The sequence below is a fragment of the Suillus discolor genome (genome assembly GCF_016758755.1).
Source record: "Suillus discolor strain FC423 chromosome Unknown F5147scaffold_34, whole genome shotgun sequence".
NCBI classification, from domain to species: domain Eukaryota; kingdom Fungi; phylum Basidiomycota; class Agaricomycetes; order Boletales; family Suillaceae; genus Suillus; species Suillus discolor.
Window position 1 is genome coordinate 235825 of NW_024541281.1, and position 22499 is coordinate 258323.

Here is a 22499-nt window from a genome sequence, read left to right on the forward strand (position 1 = left end):
TAAAACCGCCATAACGGGAAATTGAGAAACTGTGCCTCAAATTGGTTCACCGGTATGAAATTATTAATGACCTGATGCTAATGGAGTTTCGTATGACTGCTTGAGATAGACCCACTTGGAGATGAGTGAATCATTCATTCAAGGCATGGTAAAAGGGGAAAAGGTCATTGAGTCAAGATGGAGTCGAAGAACATGCATTGATGGTAGAATCATTTGCCAACACAAAATGAAATAAGAAGACTAGTCCGCATTCAATTCAATGGACACAAAACATGTCAGGCATAAGTGAGGCGAGGGCTGGCGCCGGCGCCGTGACGATATTAATATTGAAGCATATAAAAGCTATACACTGAAACACAAATCTACTAGCAAAATTATGTGTCAATTTCAAACTGAAAGATAGCAAGAATACACAAACGAAAGCAAAGCCATGACAACATGAGGAGCGAGGCTAGCTAACTCCTTCGGTACTCAAGATGAAGCACTTCAAACTATGGATCAGCTTTATTGCGACTGTTTCCGAGCCTTGACCGGGAGAGTTGATGATTGATGGACTGCGACTCCCGAGAGGTCTGGAGACAGGTGAAGCGGGCCCGGAGGAAGCGTCTGTGGCACAGAAGGAAATTCATCAAAGAGTTCCTTCTCAAGGATACTGGGAGCAGGAGAAGATGATGAGTCCCGTGAGACCATCCAGTGCGATGGACGAGAGCCGGGTAATTCATTAGCATGGCGACCTGGAGGGCTTTTAGTTGGGGATGAGCTCGGAGGCTGGGATAATATAAACGACTTCTTCGGCGAGTTATATATCGAGCCTTGGTCTTGAGGAACGGCATACAATAATTTAGTCCATGCGAAGCTTTTCTTCTGAGCAGCTTACACACCTGTGTCCACTGCGCTGACGTTCGACTTAGTTCTGTTACGGTTGAACAATTTGTCCGCAAACTTTCCCACACCGCCTTTCTTCGGAGATACACTTGGCCATGTAATACCAAAACCTGACCCATCTCCATAATCAGATGGTGTTGCGACCGGGGCGGAGTCTTCAGAGGATGTTGAAATACTATCCCGAGGGTACGCCCCAGGCATATAGTTTGACGAACGACGACTAGTCAGCCGCCTGATGCTCGAGAGATATCTCCTATGTGAAGGAGACCGTTGTGACGCAGATGTAGAAGCCAGACTCCTCCCGTCACCCTCATCCTCCTCGGGGATGTCCCCATCCATGTTAGGTTCTCGGATGGATGGAATAGATACAGAACGCTCTGAAAGGGAGGCAGTCTCCATAGATGAAGCTTTAACGTGTTCCGCAGATGGAGTTGTAACGTGTTCCGTGGATGGGGCTTTGACGTGTTCTGTGAGTGTCTCTGTGAGTGTCGAGGAAGATACGGATCGGATGTCGGTTGCGAAAGTGTCTAAGGTTGGGGTTTTGGGAAGCGCGGCCTCTAGCAGTTCTGAATCATCACCCTCAGTTAGTTTCATCTCAAGCAACGCTGCTTCTTCTAGCAGGACGGCGAGTTCTCCATAGGCCGGACTCGAAAGCGGCTCGGCAGCAATAGTGATCCCCGTCCGCCGCACGCGCGCAACTTGTGGTGTTATAGGTGTGGAAAGGGATGAAGTCGGTGCTGTGGTAGCGGGAACTTTTGTGACCTTATGATGCACTACAGCCGTGAAAGATCGCTTGACTTCAGGCTTGGTAGTCTCTATCTCTAAATCAGGTGATGGGAGGCTGGGTTGTACTTGGATCTTTGGATGAGGCACGATGATAGAGATGGTCCCACTTTCCTCAGTAGGAGGAGACACTAGTAATGATATAGCCACGTCATCATGCTCCTTGTCATTGACATCATCGGATCCCAAGGTAATGGTAGATGTCAGGGGATGAGCCAATACTGAGTCATCTTCCGTAACCGCATTGGGGGCGACGAGCGAATGCGAAATAGTTGAAGACGAGTCGGGAAGGACAGCTTCCGAAGGCTGAGTGTCGATCACAGATGCATCTAACGACAGCGGGCGATGATATGGTGATTGAGGCTTCTCATCCGAAGGAGGATCAGGCTCGGTAGCGGAAGTCACCTCCACGACGGTTACGACTTCTGGCGAGGACTGAGATGACGTCACGACATCCAATGCTACCACAGGCTCTGGATTAGAGTCAGCCTGCAAGCCAAGCTCTAGTATCGCTGGTTCCTGCTCTGCCTGTGATAGTGTATCCATATCTTGGAGAAGTGCATCATCTGATGAGGTGACAGGTTCAAGGGTCTGGGACGGGACTATAGTTCCAACGGGGTCTCTTACTTCCGTCGAAGGGGAAGTGGGCAGAGAAGGTGAGGGAATTTCTAGATCTTCATCTGCATGCTGAGACGCCTCCCCGAAGCTGACAACACGTTGAGTGGGACCAAAATCAACTGCTAGGGAGTTGCGACGAGCAAAAGGAGAAGCTGGCGACGGTGTGGGTGGAAGCGGTGGAATAGGCACCCCCGTTTTGAATCTCGGAGGAGTGCCTTTCAAGAGTGTACCCCCGGTAGAGACACAACGTTTCCTTGGCAAGGGTGAGTCGTCCGCTTGGGGGAGAGGTGAGTCAGCGCGACTCGATGGTGAGCCGCCTGGTGTCCCCACTCGATTCCCATACAACTCTCCACGCTTCTTTGCCGGTGCGTTTTCTGCCAACTGAGGAGCACCCATTCCGAAGCTGCCTCGTGGGACAGGGACGCCTCCCTTCTCCTCAAATTTAGCGATTTTGTCGCGCAAACATCCGGTTCCACTACTCGGGAGGTTCTTTGAAGCGAATTGCTGTTGACTTGGGGAGACATTCCTCTGCTGGAGGGCAGCAATACGTTCCTTTAGATTGACTGGAGGAGGGTACGCGCGCGAAGTCGCCCTATAGTCTCGTGGTTAGCATACAGAGACATACCAGAAGTTGTCCACGTACATTGACCGGGTAAACTATATTGAGATTTGAAACGACTCAGAGGTGTGGATAATTGGTGATGCGGCGAGTTGCAGCGTTGTGACCGCGAAATCAAATGAACGAAGAACCCAAGAACAATTGGCGCCAGTTGGAACGTCGCAGATCTCCAAATGCCAATGGGATTGCTACTAAAACAAAGTTCAAGCGACTGAGAAAGGTTCAATGACTGGCTAGCAACGGTTGTGCATGAGACCAAGATTAAGTGAGTGTGAGTAACCATTTGATGCACCAAGATGTTCTAACTCCCTCATCTCCAAATATACTTCCTTGGTTAACTTTGTCTACTTCGAGCTTATTCGGCCCCGACTCCTCGTAACCTTGCTAAAATAGTTCTACTTCTCCAGTTCTCTGATGCACTGTAATACTATGTCTTCAGCTACTGTCTTCAGCGCTGTCGACCCCAATCGCCTTGGAAAGCCAAAATGATCTGCGTTTGCTCGTCATACTTCGCATTTTATCACCAGAGGCCCCGTTATCTAGACCCATATTATAGTGCACTTCTTCCTCATCTACTGAGTCATCTTCGTCGGCGGTGAATTCGGGTTGCTCATCTGACTGACTAGCTTCATTCCTCTGTACGGTGCGCCGCCTCTCGATATGGTATTTACCAAGTTCGTCGTTATCTTGACGGGAACCACTGGGTTCTTGCGGTAGCGACTCATCATCGGATTCGAGCACCATATCCACGCTACGCTCCCGGGTCCGTGTGCTGCTGCTTGCAATCATCGACGATCTGTCCTGAGCAGCAGTTTCGGGGACGTCGGCGAGAACTATACGGGGCTTGGGAGAGGTCCCGAGCAGCTTATGGAGCAACCGCTGGTCATAAACTTCTTGAATTAATAATCGGTTGTTCAAAGTCTGTTGCGATGTTTAACATTCGTTGAGAGTATAAAGAGAGCTATACCTCTTGAGTGACGCCAAGTATACTGGACAAAATGCTCATGTCCTCTGGTTCCCTGTGTCCACGTAAAGAGTAAGTCCGCCCTTCCTTACGTGCACCTAAGATCCCAGCCCGCAAGAAGGCCATTGATGTCATGATTCCGTGGGCTCCTGCAAGAGTCTGCCGAACTTTCGCAATTCCGTAAGATCCTTTGGAAATATCATTCGCTGGTGATAAAGGGAGCAATGGTGAACCATGGGTGAAAACTTTTAGAAGATTGAGCTCACAGGGATCGGTAGGGTCCTCGATGGACAAGAGGTTTCTCTTTGTGAAATCGTACCATCCTCTCTGTCTCTTGCTAAAATATGAGCCACCGTTACGCACGGATATTCCTACTTCCTCATAATTGAAATAGCAACCATAGAGTTCAAAGAACTCCATAACCAAAACTCCAAGATTCTTCTCTGCATCTATCTCCCCTCTGCGAATCTTGGGATGCATCTGGAGGAAGCTGACTGCCATACAAACAATACTGTAGCTGCCCAGACCACCGGTATACACCTCGTTCATCGCCCGCTGATTTAGAAATGCTTTTGCGATGATGACGAGACTCCGGAGCGCAAACCCACATCCGCGCATGCCGTTCAGAAAGCCGTTCACGATATCGCCCGCGACAACGCCATTACCCTGATTTATGCTGATATCCACGTTTAACCTGCCATGAATCGTGACAAATTTGATGATGGGCACTTTGGCTTTGGCAATGATGGTGACTTTGGAAGCGATCCGCGCGCGTTTGATGACATTAGCGAGGGTCCGTAGGACATTCACTTTATCGCTGTACGCCATCGACTCTGATTTGATCACGAGATCTATGTCCCTGAGCAATTATTAGCATTGACTCTGACACGATACATATAATGTTTACCCATTCGGGAGGTATAGTTTGGTTTCATAGCTTCCAAAGGGTAGTATCTGGGCATCTGGGAATGCATTCATGATCGCATTCGAAACAAGAATGATTACCAGTCCTCGTATTTCCTCTTCGACTTCAGTTGGTGACATGTAACGAACGAATGCCTCAACCTCGCGATGCAACCTGTGGCAAATCAGCTCACAACGTCAAGGAAAGTTACAAAACGTACATCTCCGGAACATTGTGACAGCCGTCCCAGTCGACTTTGGCAATCCAAGGAGCCTTTCTTGAAGTAGGGGCGAAGTCCTGTCTGCGCTTTCTGTGGTCCCTCAAATCTTCATCATCAAAAACCATTTCGTACGTTCGTTTTGTTCCCCGACCACCTCCATCTCGTGAGCCATCCCCGTGTGTTTCTCGTTTCCCTTTGTCCCATTCTCGTTCCCGCGCTTTCTCTTTTATTATTTCCACATTACTGCGATGGGAGTCCTGTGTCTTGGGTGCTTCTGCTTCATTATCACTAACCGCAAACGGTATGAATTCTTCGCCGAACGGTCTACTTGAGTCATTGGGCAGTTCGCCTAGCTCAAGTTCAGAATCCTTTTCTTTGCCTTTGCCATTGGTTCTTGCGCGTTTTGAACGTGGCTCCCTTGGTGTCCTATCATAGTCGTGTTCAACAGCCGTTTCTTTTGCTTGCCCCCTCTCATCCTCCTGTTCTTTTGTTCGTTTCCGTCGATGACTCCGAGGCACCCGAGATTTTTGCCGTGACTGAGGAACCGTGTCTGACATCGTGGGCTGTCCAACACGCCGCTGTCAGAATAAAGGGTGTTTGTTTGGATCAGAAGCCGTTGCCAAACAAACACTCCGTGAAGGATTCTAGAATAAACAAGTGCATGTATTGCTCACAACCCATCACCATAACAATGTAGCATATATAGCATTTGTACAAGTAATAATACGAAGTTGAAAAATCCAATGAAGCAAGATCAACTAATTGTATCAAGTGAACTTCACCCTCTTCAAATGGGTCCTTGCGTGCACTGTGTCCTCCTTTCCACCATCCTCCAAGTGGGTATCACTTTCCGCGAAATAATAAACCCCGGTGCTAATATCTTGCACATCCCTCCCGTGCCCAGTCCAACCACACTGTATTGATGTCACACTCTTTGATTTTGCCTCCTCTGATACACCCTTCGCGGCTCCAGTGGACCTCACGTAGTAAACCAGTGACTCGGCTCCCGCTGGGAATTCATTAAAATCCAGGTCCAAGTGAACCATTCCAATAATGTTGAGGAACGCCTCCGCGATTTGAAGAAGCTCCTGATTTCTAGAGCTAGCTATCCATCTTTCATGAGCGCGCACGTCATCCCATCCAGTGATGAGGTAGATCTCAGCAGGCTCTGCTGGATTTGTGAAGAAAGTTAACGGATAACCTGAAGAGGATGATTGCCAGGAAGAAACCTTGGAGAAGAAATCTATTATATGGGGGTCGGATAGTGTATTAGGGGGGATCAACGAGAGGGATGCGAATTCTGTGACTGGCATAATAAACTGTCTCGATGTCGTTGGACCACAATCGAGCCTGGTGGACGGAATCAAAACTATTTGGTACCGTTGGCTCCTGTGCATTTAAATACACTGGACGCGTCAGCGCCACTATCACGTTGGTCTGGATGAGCTTGCGTCATTCAAGGATCCTGCCAACTCCTGGCTGTCTCGACATCGTCGGAAATGACCGAGAGTGCTCTCACTGTGTATATATTGAAAACCAGGAAAGTGGTAAAAATGCTCCAAGGTTAAGTGGGGATCTGGGTAGGATGGTACCCACTAAGAACGGTGGAGAACACCTTTGCCAAAATACTAAATAGAAATAGTATTATCCTTATGTAAGCAGACCTATCAACAGTAATTATGGCACCATATAACCTCGAGGCCGACGGCTTGTAACAAGTATGTATACATACATAGACGACCCAGCGGCAAGTCCCGCTCGCAGCTGTATCATATATATGTTCTCGACGCCTCTCCTTGGAGCAACGTGTTCAAACCCTTGACAATCTATAATGTCCTTAAAACAAGACCGAAGAAATCACTCCTGGATTAACCGTTTTCTAGCCTCCCTCCGTCGTGTATTCATGTCAGAGCATCCTCCTGGACTTCCAGCTTTAAGGTTTCACTGTCCACATGGGCCTGATGTCGGTAGCGCGTCAGTTATGAGTTGGTGTTCCTCGATGGCCGATTCTTGGGACAAAACACAGGGTAATCTGTACTCAAAGTGTGTACTGGCACGCATGGAGTACAGCAAGTGTGCTGGCCATCCCGAACACGAGTTCCTCGTGTTTTATTTTAGCCATTGGGTCGATGGCTGCTCCGCTCAGGCTGTAGTGTCTGCAGACCGTGCCGTGCAAGGACAAGGCCGTTCCCTCAAACAATCATCTGAATTAGTCTCTCCCTCATCATCCGACACCAACGCGTATGACTCCGTATCTATTTATGGTTCCCCCCGCGATGCAGCGCCACAACTTCAAGTCAGATATGCACCATACAGAAGACTCTGTACCTTCGACTTTCCTTCATCCTCTGCGCCCTCGGCACTCCAAGTGTCCACGGTCCTGTCTCTGGTACACCGCCAGGCGCCAGCATATGATTTGTATGAAAACCAATGTTATTGGTTTTCGAGCGTAGTGTGGGGCAGCTTGAAAGAGCTGTTCCCTAGTGATGGACACTCAGAATGTGAAAACCATCGCGCACGCGCTCGTTATCGCGGGGTTGCATTAGGATCACCTCCTGAGGATATCGAGGCTGTATGCGCTGCATATCCGACCGAGTGGCAGAAGATGTTAGAGACACTTGAGCAGACCAAGCACCATCGCGAAGCTGAAGAGGCAAAGGTGGGCTATTCTCAGCTAATATGGACTCCATTTCTTGATGGTACTTGTCTTGGCAGAATCGACAGAAATTACACATGGAGTTTGAGGTTGAAAACGAGCCGTTTCGCCAAGCACAGGTGAGTTGTTTTCTCAGCAAATTTAGTCTTTGTTTGTTGATGGTACTTGTCTACCAGCAGGCCGAAATAGAACGACTTCGCCAAACAGAGGTGCATTATTCGTAGCAAAAAAACCATGGTCTTTGTTTGTTGATCTGTACTTGTCTTCGTAGATTTGCGTGCAGGCTGAAATCGAACGAGTTCGCCGAGAAAAAGTGGGTTATTCTCGGCAAACATGATCTTCGTTTGTTGACGGTGGTACTATTTCACTAGGACGCCGAAATCGAGCAACTTCGCGCGAGACTTGCAGCTTTAGAGGGCTGATATTGCATATCATCATACCGTGAATTAACTATGCCCTGTTCCATCTCTCCTCCATATTCCATAGTATAATAAAGAGGCAAGTGCACCATGCAACGTCCCCCTGCTCAGTATTGCCGATAGCGGAGTTGGGGATGAAAGGTGCCACAAGCAGAAATCTGAAAAATAAGAGAAATTGAAAATTGTCATTATGAGCGGTATACGCGCGCGGTGTTTGCAAAAGACGCACCGTCGATGTGGTTCACTATTGAGGTGCGGCACGTGGAATTCTGGTTCTCGGTGGTAGAGTACAGGTGTGCACTGGGTTTTATTAGCGACGTGAGCCAGCCGCCAGCCACCGGCATCGATATGACGTTGCTGCCGCGCACAGGCCAGATTCGTGCTCCAGAGATGGTATGATTTGCAGGGGAATCGATTCCTGTGAGGTATTGCAAGATTTCAATTTCCTTTCCCCCTTCTTTCACGAACTTCAGGTATCCCTTCTCGGACTCGTGAGTACTAGTAGCGTTCGACACGCAAGCTATCAGTGGATACTATAAGAAGTTTCTAACGCATCAGTATCACATTCCCAGACGTTATGATGACACGTACCCCAGGAGGGATTAAGTTGATCTTGTAATTTAAGGGTGACGAAACCATGAAATCGCTCCTCGGGTGAAACTGGCACCAAACGTTGGGGTGATCGTGAGTATCGATGAATATAGGCAAGTTCCAAAAGAAGTGCTCACTTTGTAGGTACGGCGCCGTGTCAATGATGCCTCAGTTTGACTAGACGTTCGTCGTTGGCCGAAAATATTGGAAGATGAAGGTACGGTACGGATGGAAGGGTATGCACGATGGTACATCTCATGTGAAGATGAAGGCACTGCGGACCAACATTTAGTAAAGAATGAAAGGGCGCTACAGATGACGAAACCGACTAACTGGTGCGTGTTCCGTTTTTTCAACGAATGCGACTGGCTGGCTAGTTTCGGATGTGGTTCAAAGTCGTTACTTGAACGTGCTCTGATCTCCACTGATAATGCAGGTGACTCGTGAGATGATCTGTAAACCGAGGATGAGTTGTCGAATCGCATCCGAAAAATTCGAGGGACTTTACTGGGTCACGGTATCTTCCCTGATTTCCAGCGTTTCCTTGAGTCAATATTGATGGACACGTAGATACCTGCAGGTATGCGCGAGGAGGGGACTTTGAAATTTTTCGTGCTGATAACTGTAGATAGAGCAGGAGGATCACAAAAGAGATACGAAGGTGATACAGAGTGACCTACCTTCAAGTCTTATGGATTAACAATAAGGCACGTAACAGCAGGAGCATACTTGTGAACAGTGAACGGTGGGCGCGAACCATTGCGCCAGCCACAAAACAAAACCATTAGAATGGCTTAGGAGTTTCGAACTGACCTACAACAAGTAGCTTGACACAGGCGCACAACCCTCAAGTTGGTATGTGGCAATGAGAATCCCATCCTCTTAAGCTTTACAGTAACCAGCGACATTCACGCAACCGGAAGTCTGCCAAGGGCACCGTAGATGGACAGAGCGTCAACCACGGCAATGGTGCCAAGATGGATGCTTAGATTGGAAGATTCACGCACCATACGCGAGCTGTGCATTGTACCCAGTGATATCAGTGCCCGTTTTCGTTGCAGCTTCGGGGCCCTGCTCGATGAAGCCGGTTGCACGGTCGATAGGTGTGGGCGAGGAACAAGAACCATCGAGTGCCCTTCGAGTACAGATCCTCTGCCTGATGCAATAATGTCCATAGCATGAGAAACGTTCCAGGTGCAATCTTCACCACCTGGGAAAACAGACTGTCCATGAGAGTCTCATGAAATTCAATTTGAGTTGCGTTTGTCTGGATGCAGATGATCAGCGATAAAGACTTTCATCACAGGCATGATAAGAATGACTCACTCAGCTGAGAGATCTCGCCTACATATTTGTATTTAAACACCTGGGATGATAAGACAAAAGAACTCGTGTAGGAGGGCCGAGACTGATCAAGATCGTGCCGGTAACCGTATGGACTGAATACAAGACTGATCGTGGCTCACGATTACCCATGTCAGTCCATATGCTTCAATTGCCAAAAGCATCATCCATAAGACTTTGACTCCATAGAGCGTCTTTAAGATGTCAATTTTTCAGCAGGTATAACATGAAAATCAAGGCCCAATAGACGGGACGAAGTACGGTACAACTTGAAAGTCACGGGGGAGATGATATAGATTTCTCGTGCCAGAAATTAGAATTTCCTTGTTTTGATGTGAAAAGGTTCAGAAACACTGGTGAGAAGTCTAAAGTGTTCGCTCACATTAAACTACTCAAGGTATCAATTGCGCGATATCGGCATAGAGGTGTTCCCTTTTTATCTTCTCTTGAAGAAGGCGGGCCAGATATGTGTCCTCGTTGCGACCTGCAGCGCGAATAATCTGCTTATCTTGATCTGTCATCTCAGTGCGTAAATACAACTGATTATCCTTATCTGCCCGAATATGCATGTTGATAATCCTATGCAAGGTAAGGGGCATTGCTAGAATTGAGAAGATGAGAACAGAGAACCTACTCTAGACATGACATAGCACTCATGGGTTTCCTGGTTTCTGCGCCCGTGACAGCAGAGACACGTAAGAAAGGCTCTCGAGCCTTTGCGATGTCAAGGACAACACGTGGGAAGTGCAGCTCAACGGTTGCCCCATTCCCAGAGTGTTCTGTGCAAGTAGCATCAATGAAATCCACGAGTCCAACAGGATCTTTGGCAAAACCCTCTGCGTCATGCCTTGCCCGAGCCTCACGCCATTGGTCTACCCGCTCCGGCGTAAGTTCATACTGTGCCATTGCATTGACCTGCACCATCCCTTGAAGCTTCTCCCCAACTGATTTGCTGCCCAAATACAATCCAACGAAGTCTAGGACATCACTCGGCTCAATTGCAATATCAACGCGCACCCCGAACGGCACGTCGAATCCGATCCGAGGATTGTCAAGCAGGCCACAGTCAATGACGACACCAATGTTGAGGAAATTCATGAGTAACGGATTCAAAATGAACATTCGTATGAATTTGAGGGCTCCCGAGGAGCGTTCGACTTCGTGGCATCTCGGTTTGTGGGTGGACCTATCCTAGCGTGAGTCACAAGTCCAAGGCTGGAGTGAGTGTCAATCATATGCGGCATCCTCACCAGTGTTTCTTTTGACACTGAAAGTTGAATCGTGACAGTCAGCACTTCAGATATTTGCATCATTTCAGTCGCAAATCCTACCTCTCTTGAGCAATACCAAACGCTCTTACACTAAAGCGAAACTGAGGAACGCCTATAACTTCATTTGGATATTTGACCGTCACCTTTGCGCATTTCAAAGGTTTCTCCAGTGACATTTGACACTGCGTACATCGTATGCGAAGCATTTTCCGGTTCGCTTTGAGGAATTCGCTGGAAACCGCTATAGCACGAAACTGATTGTCCCTCTCGGGATGAGTCGCATGCTGAAGCATAACGACTGCTGGAGTTGCAAAGGAGTTGTTCGTGTCAGTACTCATGTTCTGGCAAAGGCGGTAAGAGATGAATTTGGTGGGGAGGTGAGCGCGAGCAGTGGACTTTACAAGGGATGCTTTTGAATTAAAATGTCTGTGACATAATCCGAAGAAGGCATCACGTACTTGGCGACGGGCGTACCCGCAGTGAGTAAAGTACATACTATTACTAATACCTGCTGCAGTACTTATTTCTACATAGTGAGAACGGCAATGCCATGTGCGCACACCACTTGAGCTTAATCCGTATTGATTATAATACATATTGCTTCCCTCCAGGTCAATCTGTCAGTTACTCTCTATTGTCGAGAAACCAACATCTATGCTCGCCCTCATGTGATCGCCATAACGAATTGTCAGGAAGATGATCCTACGAAAGAAATTTTGAAGCATTACTATGTCAGTATCACCGGTCTTGTGGTCAAAAAGACCCTCACCCTTGTCCAATGATCGCCAAAACAGCCGCGATGATATTCGTCCACGCAACACCTATACGCTCGATCGATGGAACGATAATAGTAGAGGCAGCAGACAGAATGAGCGACCAGCTCGCTCTAACAGGTACATGGATGCATTCAGGTTTGATAGTCACGCAATATCATAGAGACTAACATGCAAGCAGCTGTGGCCTCAGCACTTCGAGAATGTACCACGTCCACGTTATAAGAGTTGATAGGATTCGTTACTGAATCGACCTATAAAATCGGTGAATTGCATTATGTACGGGGTGAGGGGACCAGCTGGTATGACTTACCCCCACTCCATTCGCATAGAGGCATAATATATTCAGCGCGAGGCCGATCGGGCCCCCAATATACGTTGTGATCAGCCCTGACGCCCCAATAGACAACGGGACAATAATCAGCCCTCCGATCCATGTTGCTCTCAAACGATCTTCGGGACACCACGCTCCTCTGCGCTTCTCTCGCCATCTTCTGATTACAATGTCCGATAGGCGGCCAGCAATCAGAGTTCCGGCTGTTAAAGATTGTATTGGTGCCCCGCGAGTACAATGCCCTGCACATACTGAAACTTCCCAGTCCATTTGGGAGGAAAAACGCCCCGATGATGGCTTCGTTCGTGATTCCATACTGGACGCCCTACACCACGATCAGGACAGGATGCGAGATGGAAGACAATTGTCAGCTTACAATAGTATACGCCATCGGTACGACGAGAACTGCATTGTTTTGAGTGAGAATGCACTGCACAATCAGTAACAAGTAACGACACACCATATATAGTGTTGACCATTAGAGCTGACACAAGCATCTACATCTCACACAAATTGAGAATTTGCACTAGCGCATGGTAAATGGACTCACAACCGCAAATAGGTTTGGACTGCGAAGCAACCAAAGAGTGCTCAGAGGATTAATCCATACGATATGTATCGATCTCCTGGACGGCAGTTTATCGATGCCCAATGTGCCGGGATGACTCGTCTCAGGCAACGAAAGGTATATAAAAAGCATCTCGAGTAATCCCCATGCACCAATGGAATAATGCAAATTGCGCCAGGACCAATACTGCGTCGCCGCACCTGTTCAAATGCGTCGCTAGAGTCAGCGGCCAAAAACATTCAGAATGCATTTACCTCCAACAAACGGGGCAACAGTGTACCCGATAAGTGTGACCTGAGATAGCGATGTCAGTACCAAACCGAAAAAACCATTCAAACATCATGATTCCTTACACTAAAGAATGCCCCGACAGCAGTCCCCCTCTCCTCCAATTTATAGAGGTCACCAATTACGCCAATCCCCAACGACAACGCCCCAGAGCATCCAAACATCTGCACGAATCGCCAGAATAACAGACTCTGCAATGAAGCCGACAGGGCAACACCACAGCTCCCAACACAGAGAAACGGCATTCCCCACAGGTATATTGTTCGGCGTCCGTCTATACTAGGACTGTGGTTAGAACTCAACAGCTACCACGAGTACAATACACGCCGTGGGTGCACGCACAGAACGACGAATAAGAAGCCCAAATCAACGCCCCGATGGCATTGGCAAAGATCGATATGCTAAAAGCCAAGCTGGGAAATAGTTCAATCACTACACATCGGATGGGCATACAACACACACCTGACGACAGCATCCGTTAAGTCGAGATCTTTAGCTATCCGAGGGATCGAAGGCACGAACGTCACTTGGATGAACACTGACCAATGTTCATCAGTACCACGCCTCTGGGTCAACAGTACGCTTAAACTCCCAGTACTCACTAGCCAACAAACCCACAAAGGACACGCGAAACAGGATCCACTTCTTTTGGTCTGGCGTGAATCGGTCATAAACAGCTTCATGCGGGGTGGGCACCAGCATAGGGCTTTCTTCTGAAGCCATCGTGAGTCGTGAGCTGATACCCTGAGAAGGATCAGTTGCCTATACCTGCCGGCCAGACATCACGAGTCAAGACCGTGACCGATATATTGCCGATATATGTAATAAGTACCTGTTGCAAGTTACTAATGTACGTACGCAGTATTTGAGCGAGTACATCATTCTGGCTGCTGGCATTTTAGATTCTTACCGTGAAACATCATCAGCACAAGACCTCGATATGCGAAAAAGAGAGACAAGTGAGGAGGGAGAAACAAAATTTCTGACTCTCCAACTCCAGCACCCTCTCTTTCGCACCCTGCCTCTGCTTAGACTTCTCTTCCACCTTCAATCTCACCTCCCATTCCTGACCAGCCGCATTGTCTTCTGGTTTAGTTTAAATCAGAGTAGTTGGTTATAGAATAGTTGGTTATGAAATAGGAGAGAGAATGGTCTTCGTTTCGTGGGAATCTAGGTCTGTATGCATCGGTAACCCCTATACAACCTGAGCAATTCTGCCTCAGCGGTCTTGAGATTTCTCTGCGTGTTCTCTGAGAGACTGAGGTGCGCTTGAGTCTGTGCGTGCGGTGAGTGGTTATATATCTATACTTCAAGCAGCAGTTTATGAATAAGATCTTCACGATCGTAAGTCATGCCTCTCAGCCGAGGGTGCAAATACCAAAGATGTGGCCGGCAGCAGCCGCCACATCTTTGATATTTGCACCCTCCCATCTGTATCCCGTTTCAGTCTATCTACTTGAAACTATTTAAAATATGTGGCACAAGCCATTGTTCACGCATTTTGGATATTCTGTCTCTGTTCAAGCAAGTATTCGCAGCAAGTTCACATTGTCCAGATGAGTTCGGCCTTATTCGATGAAGCAGTGGTTAATTTGGTACCATTTGCCATGAAGCAATGGGTAGTGAGTAGAAGCAGCTATGCGTATCACTCTGTTTGATGAGTACTGATTGATAAAGACTCCCATCACAGGCATGATAAGAATGACTCACCCAGCCGAGAGATATCGCCTGCATATTTATATTTAAACATACGAAGTATTTGGAATCCTGCAGAACACGTGTGCACCTGGCCATGTAAGATCTTCCAACGATTATATTGTCAATTTTCGGGCGTCAGGAAAGATGATAAGATGAAAGAACTCGTATACGAGGGCCAAGACTGATCAAGATCGTGCTGGTAGCCATATGGACTGAATATTCGACTACATAGAGTTGCAAGCATCTTCAAGATGTCAAATTTTCGGCAGATACAACATAAGAACCAAGGCCCCATCGATGGGATGAAGCATAGTACAAGACTGACTTGAAAGTCACGAGGAAGAGGATACAGATCGCTCGTGCCAAAATTTCCTTATTTTGATGCGAAGATTCAGAAAGACTGGCGAGTAGCCTAGAATGTTTGCTCACATTGTGTAAACTACTCAGTGCGTCGTTGCACGATATTGGCATACAGGTGTTCTCTTTGCATCTTCTTTTTAACAAGGCGAGCCAGATATGTGTCCTCGTTGCGACCTGCAGCGCGAATAATTTCCTTATCTTGATCTGCCATCTCGGTGCGTAAATGCAACTGATTATCTTTATCTGCACGGATATGCATGTTGATAGTCCTATGCAACGTAAGGGGCATTACTAGGATTGAGAAAATGAGAACAGAGAACTTACTCTAGACATGTCATAGCACTCATAGGTTTCCTGATTTCAGCGCCCGTGATAGCAGAGACACCTAATAAATGTTCTCGTTCCTTTGCCATGTCAAGGATACCAGGTAGGATGTGCAACTCAGCGGTCATTGCATTCCCAAAGTCCTCTGTGCAGTTAGCATCGATGAAATCTACGAGTCCAACAGGATCTTGGGCAAAACCCTCTGCGTCATGCCTTGCCCGAGCCTCACGCCATTTGTCTACCCGCTCAGACGTAAGTTCCCATGACATCATGGCATTGACCTGCACCATTCCTTGAAGCTTGTCCCCAGGAGATTTGTTGCCGAAATACAATCCAACGAAGTCTAGGATATTACTTGGCTCAATGGCAACATCAACGCGCACCCCGAACGGCACATCGAATCCGATCCGGGGATTGTCAAGCAGGCCACAGTCGATGACGGCACCAATTTTGAGGAACCCCATGAGTATCGGATTCAGAATGAACATTCGTATGAATTTGAGGGTTCCCGAGGAACGTTCGACTTCGTGGCACCTCGGTTTGTGGGTGGGCCTATTATAAGGTGTTAAGGCTGGAGTAAGTGTCAATCATAGGCGGCATTCTCACCAGTGTTTCTTTTGACACTGGACCGTGACATGTCAGTGCTGCAAATAGTTGTGTCGTTCCAGTCGCAAATCCTACCTCTTTTGAGCAATACCAAACGCTCTTACACTAAAAGATATTTGCGACGGCTGAGAACACCTGTAACATCATTGGGATATTTGATCGTTACCTTTGCACATTTCAAAGGTTTCTCCAATGACACTCGACACTGCGAACATTGTACGCGAAACTTTTTCTGGTTCGCTTTGAGGAATTCGCTAGAAACTGCTGTAGCACGAAACAGGCTGTCCCTCTCGGGATGAGTCACATGATGAACGACGACTCCTCTTGGAGTTGCAAAAGAGTTGTTTGGGTCGGTACTCATGATGTTCTGGCGAAGGCGGTAGGAGATGAGTTTGGTGGCGAGTTGAGCGCCAACAGTGGACTTTGCAAGGGACACATAATTCAAATGGAGTCTACGACATGATCCGAAGAAGGTATCACATACTTGGCAAGAGAGGAAGAGAATTTCTATATTTATGCCGCAGCTATGGCATACTGGCGCCAGGCGTACGACTCGGAGTTAAGGAAAATAGGCATGGTACAAACCATAGCCAATAGTCTTTTTTGCAAAGGTGTTGATTTTTCAGCTTGCGCGTCCGGATGGTGTCCATGCTGATTTGATACGAAAAAACCCTCCACACAGTGCAGAGCGACACCCAGGTGAAGTATTCAGATTAATCAAGCAAAAAGAGAAGTAGAATTTCATTACGCACGTGACTACTCGAAGACTAGGAAATTAGCTGTAGATGAGTCATACTATCCGTCCTAGCTAGGCTAAGGCTAGTGTCGTGGGCAGAAAGGAATTGGCCTCTTGGCAGATGGCAGAATGGTAGAACGGCAATTGGCAGAATGGCAGAAGTCGGCAAAATGTATTATGAGCGTTTTTAGCTCTTTTCAACTATGTTTGTACTATGGCAAACATGGTTTCGACTACTACACTAAGGCTATATACCTGATGAGACAAAAGTGCATCAATATCATACCCTGATGAACTCTGAGCTTCGATTGAGTACATTGATCTCTTCAACAAAGCCAGTTGGCCTGCCCCATCATTTTCTCACGGTTGGTCAACCTCCTCCTTTGAGTCAACTCTCCGGGAAGTTGCAGAAGCAATAGGTGGGGATAGAGGCCTTGATTGCCTTTTTTGTAGTGAGGTAGCCACTGCATGAGCATGATCAAAGGTATCATGTCAATTAGATGTTTGTCATGGCATTAATAAATGGATGCTATCATGCTGAGCTAGCAGCAGTTGCATGTGAAAAAGTAGTGATTTGAGTTTTTTTTGACCAATTTTTGACTTTTTCCCCAGTAACTACTAACAAATTGGTCGGACACAAGTTTTTGGACAGAATGCCCTTGGTCTTCTAGGCAACATGTCAAATTTTTATTGTTTGTTAGTAGGAACAAATACTAGGTCATCGTATTTCTGCCGACTTCTGCCAACCACCCTTGACCTACTGCCGGCAATTGCCGCTTGGCAATTGCCACTGGCAGAATGGCAGCATTCTGCCAACAACACTAGCTAAGGCCGGTTGCCTCTGATGAGGGCCTCCCTTCCCACGGCATCCTTAGCTTTCTGGATGAAGCCGATTGTTTTATCATAGTAAGCCGGACGGCCTCTGCTGATATTATTCAGTGACTAATACTAACCCATACCTCGCAATGGGTAGTGGGTAGAAGCTGTGTGCATCAGACTGCTTTGATGATGAGTTTCCGGTGGTAGGCCATCTGAGATTCATATATTTTGAGGTTTTCACTGATGTAGATCTGAATACGACTCACCATGCCCGTTCCTTTATTTTCGACAATTTTTCTCCGGTCTCTGTATTCCAAATGATGCCATGGTCATGGTGTACTTCTCTGTTCCTGCTGCTAATCCCACCCCATCGAGGGTGTACAACACCATATTTTCCCAGCTGCCAGTGACTCTGAGTGGCCCAAGGACTGGATTTTTCTCATCTCTCTCCTCCGTACGCATACTGTTGCGTCCCATGGTGCACGTGCGGATGTCTCGCTGTCTGGTACAAACACAACATCCCGAACCACACCCTCATGGTCCTTACACGGGACAGACTCTTGAACTTTCCAGATTAGGATTTTTCCATTCCCTCCTCCACTCACAACAACCCAACACCCTTAGGCCTTATGAGGACACCGCAACCGTTTAGACAGTGTCATTGTGACCCAACAAGGGCCCCACTTATTTCCAACTTGTCCAGATCCCACACCTGGAGACGCCTGTCGACCGAGCTAGTTGAAGAGGACACGGGTATCGAGGATGAAAGCTCGTTCATCAATTCTCTGTGACCCTTGAGCGTCAGTCCGAGTAGTGGTGATCGCCATTCAATCTTGTCTAGTGTCTCAGTCAGCAGGAGCGTTGAATGGGGAGCAGACACTTACATGCGCTATGCTGGGTGGTGGTCAAGTCAACATCTTACTGTCCCTAAATCCTCGCCAGACACGTGGTCTTTTTTCTCAAAGCCTCCCTTAATGATGGCCAATTCTCAACCAGTGGGTCTCCAATATGACCATGTCTGGCACTATCAGATTTAAGTTTTCACGCGTTGCTCATCTAGGTCTATCTATTCGGCTGTGGAACCAGCTCCCTGTTCTCGAAGTCGTCTTCTGCCTGAATGGACTGGCCATCTTTGCCACATGCTCGATTATGTCTTTCGCAACTCTTCAAGCCAGATAATTCTGCTAGATTCTCATTGACCACCATGCGGACGCACGACTTCAAAATTGGCTAGCTCACGTCTTCGCTCCAGTTGACAGTGAACTTGGGTCATTTACAAATTCCGCTAACTCTTGACTGTTTTGAGCATAGCCGAGATCACACACCCTAAGGCTCAATCGAATGTTGTATAAAAGTGGTAACGGAGCTTCAGGTTTAGGTGGCGATCTGCGTGGCAGGATAACCACTAAGGGCAGTGGAGATCGCCTTTGCTAAAATGCTAGATAGAAATAGTATCATCAGGAACAATCAAATATTCAACATCAGGAGCGTACTTGTGAACAGTGAACAGTGGGTGCAGAGCATTAAGCCAGCTACAAAACAACACTATTAGAATCGGCTAGGACTTTCGAATTGACTTACAAGTAGTTCAACACAGGTGCACAACCCTTAACCTGGTAAGTGGTAGTGGGAGTGCCATTTTCGTAAGCTTCGCAGTAACCAGTGACGTTCACGAAACCGAAAGTCTGCCAGTTGTCAAGAAGTACGTTGAAGATGGGCTGAGTGTCCATCACAGTAACGGTGTCAAGGTCTGAGTGCTTGGATTTGAAGGTTCGTACGGATTGCGTGAGTTGCGTATTGTACTCAGCAACGTTAGTGCCCATTTTCGCTGCAGCCTTTGGACCCTGCTGGATGTAGAGGGGTGCGCGATTCACAGGTGGAACAGTGAGGAACAAGAACGATCGAGCGCCCTTTGAGTATAGATCTTCAACCTGATTTAATAATGTCAATAGCATATCGAACGCTCCTGGTACAACCTCCTTACCTGGGAAAACAGACGGTCCATGAGAGTTCCATAGAATTTAACTTGAGTGATATTAGTCTGGGTATAAAGCGATCAGTGACAAATACTATTCCCATCCCGAGTACAATGAGAATAACCCACCCAGCTTTCAGAGTTTCCCTGGATATGTAAGTTTAATTATTCGAAATTCACGGGATTGTGCGGAATATACTTACAATATCATTTATACCAATCCACACAGCGAACAGACTGTTTGTGCTGTCCCATGCAGCGCCAGCAGGCTTGGATGCTAGGTACTTGTTGAATTGAGCCACCTGATCAACCACAGAGCTGCAAATATCATTCAGACAACGACCGAATAGAAGGACTATACATACAGCATAGTGGGTCGATAAGGTGGAACAAGGGCTGCATCGATTGTTGCACCACTGTACGCTAAGTCGAAGGTCTGGACTTCATATATCAGTATACCAGCCAGATAAGTGCATTATACTACTATCACCTTCACGACCTTTTGGTTGTATGTACCGGCTATTGCGGTGTAAGATACAGAGTAGTGCTCCTTTCTCTTGTTACTTACTCAAAAATTGAACCCAGTTCTGACCATCTGACGAAGTCTGATGATATGAGGTCGGTCCAAGAAACAGTCAAAACACAGGCCAAATGCTTACATATCCTGGGACTGGTGAGTTGATACCAGCAGAGATGTTATATCCATCAGTGCTGTACGAGTCTCCAAATACAAACATGTATTCAGTCGCGTTCCACGAAAGGGCTGACGCGAAAGAGCTTGAACAGAGTAAACCAATACTGGCGACGACTAGGTTGCGCACCATCTCCAGAGAAACGCTGGAATGGATAAAATGGGTGGATTGAACGCACGGCCGTCATCATCTTTTATATAACCATGCTGCAGAAACCCTGGGTAAGGACTGCAGTCCGTAACCTGAGAATAGTCCGCACTTCGGACTACATACCGCATGGAAATGACACTTGACCCTATTCATGAGGTTCGGATAAAGGAATGACCTCTTCCGGGCAAAAACGGGTTCAAATCCAGTGTTTCCCCGAGCAAAACTATATTGCCTGGGGGATAGGAAATTAATTATGTTGATTCATTAGACGATACCAGTTCATCGAGTGGTGCGTGCTTTGTCACGAGATCTACGTGGATCACGCGTGAAGGCCACAGCAAAAGTCACGTTGACTGTGCGCAATAAGCACACATGGATTGGCAGTTGGTTGTCAGGCAGGTAAATGAGCACACAGCAGTAACACGATCGTTCCGAGTTCTTTTGTGGCAAAGTAGAGTGCGTTACGAGGAAGAATGGTAGATGGGTTCAGGTTACAGAATTGACTGTGGTGCGTGATGGTATGTGATCAATGCGAGATGTCGGGGGCACTTAATCATATAGCAAAAACCGCACGTCCTACTGTGGAAGGGCGACCGATGATCTCGTTCTCTCTTAGCCTGACTCGGAGGTGCTATTACCACAGCCAACCAATATCAAGCGATTCATTTATGTTATCACTTATTAGTACAACATAAATGTAAGAAGAGATCTTGGGTCGACTGACTCGGGAAATTGTAGTAGTTACAACAGGCGCCTACGGCGCCTACTGAAGAAAGTTCCTGGAAGAAGCGCTGAAGATGATCCGTATGCTGGACACCACGTGTCTACAGAAAAGCTGACATCAGGGATAGTCAGTATCTTACAGCTTAACGACTACTCACTATAACGTACTGGCATGTAAGTGATTGCTGCTCCCTCAGTATTTCTGCTAACCGAGACACGGAACAAGATTGAATGGCGGTCACCACCCACAAAGTATCCACAAAAGCGCGCGCCGATCCTGTTGAACTGACACTCAAGGGTCATGAGGAAGCTGTGTACGAAGTAGCTTTCATCCTCGGTACCCGTCTCCTCGTCACTGGCTCGGCCGACAAAAGTCTTCGGTTGTGGGATTTAGACACGGGGAAACAAGTGGGAAAGCCCTTGTTGGGACACGATGACAAAGTCTGCGCGGTCTCGGCGTCCCCTGATGGACGTTGGATAGCGAGTGGAGGATGGAATGGAAGCATTCTGGTCTGGGAAGTAGTGACAAACAAGAGAGAGCTCAAAAGAGTGCCCATCTCGTTCAAGGGCCATGAGAATGTGGTTCGGGGGGTCATATTTGCACCAGACAACAAGACATTTGCAAGTGCATCACAGGACAAAACGGTATGCGTGTGGAAGAGGGAGACAGGAAAAATAGTCCTCGGACCGCTCAAAGTGGGCGATCTGGCATACTCGGTGTCGTACTCCCCGGATGGGACGAAACTAGCAGCAGGCACAAAGAAGCACATTATCATTTGGAAATCAGCAAGCGGAGAAGAGTTGCTGAAAATAGAACAGCGGGCATGGCAAGTCGCATTCACTTCAGATGGTCTCCGTCTCGTCAGTGGAAATTGGAAAGAAATCCGAATATCAGATGCTACCACCGGAGACATCATCAAACAGTTTGACGCACATACTACCCAAACCTTTTCATCGCTAGCTATTGCTCCCAATGGCATCACATTAGCCACCACATCATACGACAAGACGATGCGCTTCTTTGACCTGACCACATTTGAACCCATCGGCGAGCCACTCGAGCACCCTGACACAGTCCGGTGTATGACATTCTCCCAGGATAGTCAGCTCATCGCTGGCTGTTACGACAGACATGTTCGTACATGGACAGTTCCTTTGAGCGAGTCAGAGAAGGAGCTG

The 22499-nt window shown here is 47.5% G+C and overlaps 9 protein-coding genes across 9 annotated transcripts; 1 reads left to right on the top strand and 8 right to left on the bottom strand.

Annotated features, from left to right (window-relative positions):
- Positions 1 to 93: 93 nt before the first annotated feature.
- F5147DRAFT_699848 (uncharacterized protein) lies at positions 94 to 3173 on the bottom strand. Its single transcript, XM_041437647.1, has 3 exons — positions 2930 to 3173; positions 882 to 2878; positions 94 to 818 (listed from the first exon to the last, which is right to left on the bottom strand). Coding segments are annotated over exons 1-3 (2313 nt in total). The 5' UTR covers positions 2932 to 3173; the 3' UTR covers positions 94 to 504.
- Positions 3174 to 5784, bottom strand: F5147DRAFT_637273 (uncharacterized protein). Its single transcript, XM_041432938.1, has 5 exons — positions 4994 to 5784; positions 4777 to 4947; positions 4136 to 4728; positions 3873 to 4075; positions 3174 to 3826 (listed from the first exon to the last, which is right to left on the bottom strand). Exons 1-5 carry the CDS (start codon positions 5548 to 5550, stop codon positions 3341 to 3343), a joined length of 2010 nt encoding a protein of 669 aa, XP_041291777.1. The 5' UTR covers positions 5551 to 5784; the 3' UTR covers positions 3174 to 3340.
- Positions 5761 to 6306, bottom strand: F5147DRAFT_578658 (uncharacterized protein; the record flags this gene model as incomplete). The annotated part of the gene is made up of 1 exon (XM_041431448.1): positions 5761 to 6306. The coding sequence occupies one exon, from the start codon at positions 6304 to 6306 to the stop codon at positions 5761 to 5763; it is 546 nt and encodes a 181-aa protein (XP_041291778.1).
- A 414-nt stretch (positions 6307 to 6720) lies between these two features.
- On the top strand, positions 6721 to 8263 carry F5147DRAFT_699852 (uncharacterized protein). Its single transcript, XM_041437648.1, has 5 exons — positions 6721 to 7652; positions 7709 to 7768; positions 7826 to 7858; positions 7921 to 7962; positions 8021 to 8263. Exons 1-5 carry the CDS (start codon positions 6825 to 6827, stop codon positions 8069 to 8071), a joined length of 1014 nt encoding a protein of 337 aa, XP_041291779.1. The 5' UTR covers positions 6721 to 6824; the 3' UTR covers positions 8072 to 8263.
- Positions 8096 to 8913, bottom strand: F5147DRAFT_837714 (uncharacterized protein; the record flags this gene model as incomplete). The annotated part of the gene is made up of 4 exons (XM_041444089.1): positions 8096 to 8226; positions 8298 to 8601; positions 8660 to 8728; positions 8797 to 8913. 4 exons carry the CDS (start codon positions 8911 to 8913, stop codon positions 8096 to 8098), a joined length of 621 nt encoding a protein of 206 aa, XP_041291780.1.
- Positions 8914 to 10029: 1116 nt separating this feature from the next.
- F5147DRAFT_699854 (uncharacterized protein) lies at positions 10030 to 11504 on the bottom strand. The gene is given in 10 exon segments (XM_041437649.1): positions 10030 to 10105; positions 10125 to 10131; positions 10144 to 10158; positions 10193 to 10331; positions 10388 to 10579; positions 10592 to 10593; positions 10637 to 11189; positions 11254 to 11270; positions 11335 to 11364; positions 11418 to 11504. 6 exon segments carry the CDS (start codon positions 11478 to 11480, stop codon positions 10396 to 10398), a joined length of 849 nt encoding a protein of 282 aa, XP_041291781.1. The 5' UTR covers positions 11481 to 11504; the 3' UTR covers positions 10030 to 10105; positions 10125 to 10131; positions 10144 to 10158; positions 10193 to 10331; positions 10388 to 10395.
- Positions 11505 to 11611: 107 nt separating this feature from the next.
- Positions 11612 to 13960, bottom strand: F5147DRAFT_804092 (major facilitator superfamily domain-containing protein; the record flags this gene model as incomplete). Its single annotated transcript, XM_041443332.1, has 12 exons — positions 11612 to 11976; positions 12044 to 12160; positions 12219 to 12301; positions 12361 to 12584; positions 12634 to 12706; positions 12758 to 12811; positions 12932 to 13149; positions 13204 to 13243; positions 13303 to 13511; positions 13580 to 13650; positions 13700 to 13775; positions 13840 to 13960. The coding sequence occupies 12 exons, from the start codon at positions 13958 to 13960 to the stop codon at positions 11895 to 11897; spliced, it is 1368 nt and encodes a 455-aa protein (XP_041291782.1). The 3' UTR covers positions 11612 to 11894.
- A 1258-nt stretch (positions 13961 to 15218) lies between these two features.
- F5147DRAFT_223646 (uncharacterized protein) lies at positions 15219 to 16652 on the bottom strand. Its single transcript, XM_041428686.1, has 6 exons — positions 16392 to 16652; positions 16301 to 16330; positions 16226 to 16242; positions 15620 to 16171; positions 15365 to 15564; positions 15219 to 15307 (listed from the first exon to the last, which is right to left on the bottom strand). The coding sequence occupies exons 1-5, from the start codon at positions 16584 to 16586 to the stop codon at positions 15375 to 15377; spliced, it is 984 nt and encodes a 327-aa protein (XP_041291783.1). The 5' UTR covers positions 16587 to 16652; the 3' UTR covers positions 15219 to 15307; positions 15365 to 15374.
- A 2269-nt stretch (positions 16653 to 18921) lies between these two features.
- Positions 18922 to 20579, bottom strand: F5147DRAFT_637287 (carbohydrate esterase family 16 protein; the record flags this gene model as incomplete). Its single annotated transcript, XM_041432939.1, has 10 exons — positions 18922 to 19218; positions 19274 to 19312; positions 19362 to 19711; positions 19765 to 19821; positions 19885 to 19902; positions 19959 to 20073; positions 20121 to 20191; positions 20246 to 20274; positions 20324 to 20360; positions 20415 to 20579. The coding sequence occupies 10 exons, from the start codon at positions 20577 to 20579 to the stop codon at positions 19155 to 19157; spliced, it is 945 nt and encodes a 314-aa protein (XP_041291784.1). The 3' UTR covers positions 18922 to 19154.
- Between the last annotated feature and the right edge of the window lie 1920 nt (positions 20580 to 22499).